Raw genomic sequence first — 6,733 nt, forward strand, 5'->3', positions numbered from 1 at the left:
CAGCCACCCTTTGGTACCTCCCGAGGAGGTTTCGGATCACGCCAAGTCTTGCGGTCTTGTTTTGTAAATGTTTAAGACTTTATTTCTTTTGGTTTGGTTTACGAACAAACTTTCTATTAATTACACATGAAGTGGTGTGTGGCTACTGTAATTTTTGACGTCACACGTATGTTTATAAAAGTTTAAGATTATCTGTCTCATGTATATCTTCACAGCTCAATGAACTACATATATTTTTGTATATTGCTTTCGCAGCCCCTAATTATATGTTATTATGTTAACAGGCCTTGGGTAATTCAAGAATTACTGGCCGGTTACGACGCTAAATCTATAGGGGCGGGTTTAGATCGTAACAAATTATCTCAACGACTAGGGAGATTAGAGTGGACATGGTCTATAAAATTAAGGCGGGATGGTTTAAGTGGAGGTGTGCATCTGGAGTACTGTTCTATAAACAAGTACTTATTAGACTAAAAGGGAAGTTCTATAGAACGGTTATTAGACCAACGATATTGTATGAGACGAAATGTTGGGCAACTAAGAAATAACATGTAAATAAGATGAGTATTGCTGAGATAAGGATGATAAGGTGGATGTATGACAAGATTAGAAAAAATAGAGTTATGAATAAGTATATTTCAGAATGGGTATGAGTAATACCCATAGAAGATAACTTGAGAGAGAATAGATTGAGATGGTTTGATCATATATAATGGAGACCAATAGAGATAGTAATAAAGAAATGAGATATAGTGACGGTAGATGATAATGTTAAGGGAATGGATAGATATAGATTGACGTTGACTAGTGTAGTAAATAGAGATATGAATTTTTTTAATTTGACTAACAAAATAATTTTGAATAGAATCGAATAGAAAAAAATAATTTATACAACTGGTCTCATTTAATAAGATTTAAGGCATACTTTGATTTGATTTAGAAATTATATTAAATGCCCTCGAATTAGAAGCTTGTGAGAAGTTATTGTATTGTCCAAGAGCATGGCCATCTGGTGTGCTAACAGCACGTTGATGGATGTTCTGATAAATTACAATTCTCAATTCCTAATATATTTCTTAATATTTTTTCATGTCTCTATCATTCCGCTAAAAAAGACTATTTTCCAACGAAGCTTCTCTTTCCCTCCGGAGACTGTTTCTCTATTTATTTGACCTTTTTATTGTTAACTTTCCCATTCCATCCTAGGAACTTACTTCCCCCCCCCCCCCCCCCCCCCCCCTCTCCTCCCCTCTCTCTCTCTCTCTCTCTCTCTCTCTCTATTGAGATTTCATGTCGGTTTTACCTACAAGCTCCACATGCTTGGAGCTAGCCATATCAATACCAGGTTTTGTTTCATCACAGTCTCTTCCTTCTTCTGGTAAGCTTGTCTTCTTTTGTATATACCTCTCTCTCTCTCTCTGTCTCTGAATTTCTTGTTATATTCTCCATCTGCACATGGTTTTTCTGATGGTTGGATGATCAAGTTTGTATTGTAACGATTTTATGAAGATGGGTTCGGTTTTATTTATTGATTTGGGTACACTTTTTGTTTAAATCTGAATGTGTAAAAACAATGAAGGAGATCATACTGGTAACGGTAATAGTATGAGGATGATGATGAAAGATTTGGATATAAATCAAGTGCCCAGAGACTCAGGAGGAGGAGGAGGAGGTGGGGAAGAAGAGTGGACAACAACTGTTGCAAGCATGGAAGATGAAGAAGAAGAGACCAACAATGATGGAGCCAGTGGACCTCCCAGGAAGAAACTCCGTCTCACAACGGAACAGTCTCGTATCCTTGAAGAAACCTTCAGATTTAATCACTCCTTGAACCCTGTAAAGACCCTTCTTACTCTTCTTTCTCTAACTCACACTATTGATTGAAAAAAAAAATAAAAAAATAAAAAAAAAATAAAAACACTGTTGATGTGATATCATCGATCCAATAAGAACAGAAGTAATGAAATGAGTGGAATGAGTGGAGCCGAGAACCGACCTACCTCACCCTGATTGGTGAGAGATGGGAGATAAGGTCGATTCCATTCATCTTTTCTTGTGAGCATCAGTGAGTGATCGAGACTGTTATGTGCATACACTAATGACCATACTTTGAAAGTATTAAATAATTTTTGGTATCTAGGTGTTTTTATGTATATGATCTGATTGTTTTTATTTTACTTTATTTTGATGCAGAAACAAAAGGAGGATTTGGCAATGCAGTTAAAGCTGAAGGCACGGCAAGTTGAGGTGTGGTTTCAAAACCGCAGAGCAAGGTACTGTACTTAATCATTGTTGTTCTTGTTACTTTTGTTTTTGTTTTTGGAATATATATAAAAATGATTTGTTTGATGTTCGTTTCCCCTTTGATGATGATGAATTTTTTTTTTCTTCTCTCCAGCATGACAGCAAGTTGGTGTGGTTAGTGCTTGGTATTAAATAGGTAGAGTTTTAAGGATCAAATATCTTCTGAAAAAAAAAAAAATTCATGTTAAATAAATATTATTATATCATTACAACATATAAAAGTTTTAAGGATTAAATTTTTTCAGTCTTTGAAAATAAAATTTTGCTTTCAATAAATATTGAGACATCAATTCTTGTCATCATGAAATTGTCAGAGAGTTTATCCTTTGTGACAAATAAATTTTTTGTGTCAATAAATATTAAGACATCAATCCTTGGTCATCATGAAATCGTCACAAAGTTATCCTTGTCGTCAATAAATACTAAGTCTTTGACAATTTAACCTTGGTTTTGATTTAATAAACTTTATTTTTTGCTGATAAAAAAAAAAATCATCACAAAAAGATCGAAAAATCAAAAAAGACGTTTAGATTTGCGATAATGCTATCATGTTATGTTTATTGTTCATCGGTTAAAGTTGCATTGATTTGAAGAATTTAAATACTCATATCAGTTATCAATCTACTAATGAAATGGTAAGTTATAAGTTAAGTTTATGAGAGGCTAGTATGTTTATGAATAATATAAAAGAAATCTTCAATTATAACTTTGGATTGCTTTGAGAAGGTTACATTGCCAAAATTCCACCATTAAAAAGTCAAAAATTTTCTCTACTTTTTTACATTTTTTATTTTTATTTATTTATTTTTTTTGTAAAATTTTTAAAAATAACTAAAAAAAATTAATTCTCAAAACAACCATTGTAATAGAGAAAAGCCCATTCCTCTATAAATATATATAAAATGTTTGTTTGTGTTATCATTTCTTATATTTTCTGAAAAAATAGTAAATTACCTCAGCAAATTATTTTCAATGATTTTTTTTTTAAATAATTAGTGTTCTTATAAAATATATAAAAATTATTTTGAAAAAAATAAAAATGATATAAAAAATATGAATATTTTAAAAATTTTATTATTTTATTCCTGAAAAGTAAAAATAAAACCAAAGAAAACAGAGTGAAACCAAATAGACTAAAATCAAAGAAAAAACAGCTAAACAATAAATTTTATAAAACACACCCTATTTTTGGTGTGTATAATATGCCCATTTATGATGTTTGTGATTTTTTTTGTTGTGACCTACATGGTGTTAGTTATCATGTAAGTTATGACTCATCATGATATTGTTTACAATCCATTGTGATTATTATTTTAGTTATATCTTACGTGATATTTGATTATGAATTATTACTTTTTTTAATAATTATAATTGAAAAAATGAATAAACTATGACATTATCAAGACCACAAATATCATATATATTCTAAAATGTCAATACACTCGTTGGAGCTGTTTGTTACAACTTTTAGGAGGTAATTATAATTTATTTTAATTTAAGAATTTGTGTTAGATTATTTGGTGCAACTTCGACTTATAAATTATTACTATATAGAAATATTTTAAATAAATTAATTATTTAAAAGTTAAGAAAAATGTGTTTTTAACTTCTACTTTTTAATTGTTAGTTTTTAATTTCAAAAACAAAAACTCCACAAAACAAGGCCGATATGAGTATAATGGAACTCACTTCTAGTTCCACGTCGATAATTCGAACAGTTAAATATTATTATTATTATTGGGGTTGGAAAATGACGCAGGAGCAAGCTGAAACAGACAGAGATAGAGTGTGAGTACTTGAAGAGATGGTTTGGGTCATTGAGGGAACAAAACCGTAGGCTACAAAAGGAAGTGGAGGAGCTGAGGGCCATCAAGGTAGGTCGTTGTGATGAGCCACTACACTCGGCATCCACCCTCACCATGTGTCCCAGTTGCGAACAAGTCGCGGCCGCCACCAGCACCACCATGCATGACATTGACAAGGGACCCATCAGAACCACCGCCTCCGCGACCAACCAAACAAGCCTGTCTTCTAAAGTGCATACCATTCATAATCATTCCCGACATCCTTCCGCAGCTTTCCCCCATAAAATACATTGACCCTCGTGAAAGAAAAAGAACATAACAATATATTAGCGGTGCGAGTAAATGTGATGTGGTTTGTATTTGTATATTTAAATTTTTTTTGAACGATTTAATAAGAATTGTATTTGAAACTGGTTTGGCAGTCGTTGGAGGTAGAGTTTTTCGAGTTGTTATTAATTTTACAAATATTTTTGAATAAATACAACAATGTGACAAAGCAGGTGAATTGTGTATTTCTTATAATAGAGGTTAGATAGATTGAAAATTTTATAATATTTATATATATATATATATATATATATATATATTTGAGTGTATATCATATTTATAACACATGACATCTTTGTAATTCTATAATACATGAATCATGATGTCTATTTAGTAGTAGATAAATTATTATGGGTAAATTATATTTTGCCTCCATAAAGTTTCATCAATTTCTCATTTTAGTCATTTAAGTTTAAGTTTTTTTACTTTGACATTTCATATTTGTAATTTTTCTCATTTTGGCTCTTCATATTTGCAATTTTTCTAATCACTTTACTCTTAAACTAACTTTCATACAAAAAACTAACATAATTTGTCACATCACCAGCACACCACCAGCTTCATGTGTGATGTAAAAAAATTCACTAAAGATGCAAAAAATAAAAAATAAAATACAAAAAAATTGATTTTTTGTTTTAATCTTTAGTGAATTTTTTTTCAAATTTATTCATAAACATTATTACATTATAAATGCATTTAGATTAGATGCACCTAAAAAAAAATTTAACTAAAAAAAAAAAAGTTCACGAAAAAGGAAAAAAAAGAAAATACACTGGCTCAAACACCTATATTGTTAATTCTGAAATGAACTCAAAACACCTGTATTGTTAGTTCTGAAATGAAAAGTTTACTATCGTTTTTTTCGTCTTTAATAAACTTTATTTTATTTTATTTTTTAGTAAAATTTGTTTTTATTTTTTAGGTGCATCTAATCTATAGATGCATCTATAATGTAATAATATTTATGAATAAATTTGAAAAAAAAGTTTACCAAAGACTAAAAAAAATTCTAATTTTTTTGTTTTATATTTTTCTTTTTTTCCATCTTCAGTGAATTTCTTACATTACACATAAAATTGATGTGTAAGTGATATGACAGATTCTATTAGGTTTTTAGATGGAAGTTAGTTTAGGAATAAAGTGAGAAGAATTGCAAACATGAAGAGCCAAAATGTGAAAGATTGTAAATATGAAGGGCCAAAATAGGAAAGATTATAAATATAAAGGGTCAAAGTGAAAAGAATTATAAATATAAAAGATTAAAGTAAAAAAAATTAAATTTAAAAGGGTCTGGCTTTGGTCCAGTCCACCATCGGACTGGACCGTGCTGTTGGGCCCATGGGGGCTCATAATGGGTCCCGTTTAGAAAATTTGAACCGTTCAATGTGTAGAACTCTTTGAGTATTATGTCTATAAAAAATCACGTTGATCGGATATCGATAGCTATGTGATCAAATCAGTTTTGTATAAAAAAAATGAACGGTGAATAAATTAACAGTTGACAAAAAACTGATATGATCACATAACTATCGATATCCGATCAAAGTGATTTTTTACAGGAATATAGTACTCAAAGAGTTCTACACATTGAACGGTTTAGATTTTCAAAACAGGACCCGTAGTGAGCTCACACGAACTTAATGGTACGGTCCAATCCAATTATTAACTGGACCAACACCGGACTCAATTTAAAAAACCAAAATAAAAAATAAGTGAAACTTTAAGGGGGGTAATTTACCCAATTATTATAATTGTACCTTCTTTTCGTTCCGTAGTATTTGCACGTAAAATGCTCCATTGTCAGTTGCCAACAACAAGCACGTGGCACTCCAATTCCAAATAGCCGAATTAATTGACATCTTTTTATATTCATTTTCTTGTATTCCGAGCTAAAAATAACGGCGAGACCAGAAATTTTTTTTTTTTTTTTTAAAAAAAGAGTTACAAATCAATAAAACAATTATAAAATAAATAATTTTTTTTTTGTTGTTACTTTTAACACACAAGATTTGTATAAAAAATAAAAATAAATAAAAAATAATTATATTTAGGTCTGATTTGGCATCTTCAAAATAATTTAAAAAGTTAAAAAGTTACAAAATAAAGTTAAAAAGTTATCACTATTCACTAAAAAAATAATAAAAAAATTAATTTTATACAAAAAATAATAAAACTCGTCTGACGTCCCCTAGGTGAAGCTAATTTTTTTTGAAAAAATTGTACAGTCATATTGCACAAAAAGCACACTGCTATTCGGCCCATGGGGGGCCATCACAGGTCTCGTTTTTATAATTTGA

The 6,733-nt window shown here is 30.2% G+C and overlaps 1 protein-coding gene across 1 annotated transcript; it reads left to right on the forward strand.

Annotated features, from left to right (window-relative positions):
• The first annotated feature begins 977 nt into the window (after positions 1-977).
• Positions 978-4,605, forward strand: LOC114302734 (homeobox-leucine zipper protein ATHB-X). The gene is made up of 4 exons (XM_028247804.2): positions 978-1,378; positions 1,580-1,836; positions 2,194-2,273; positions 4,064-4,605. Exons 1-4 carry the CDS (start codon positions 1,291-1,293, stop codon positions 4,401-4,403), a joined length of 765 nt encoding a protein of 254 aa, XP_028103605.2. The 5' UTR covers positions 978-1,290; the 3' UTR covers positions 4,404-4,605.
• Positions 4,606-6,733: the final 2,128 nt, after the last annotated feature.

The sequence above is a fragment of the Camellia sinensis genome, chromosome 5 (genome assembly GCF_055761805.1).
Source record: "Camellia sinensis isolate YWXY chromosome 5, ASM5576180v1, whole genome shotgun sequence".
NCBI classification, from domain to species: domain Eukaryota; kingdom Viridiplantae; phylum Streptophyta; class Magnoliopsida; order Ericales; family Theaceae; genus Camellia; species Camellia sinensis.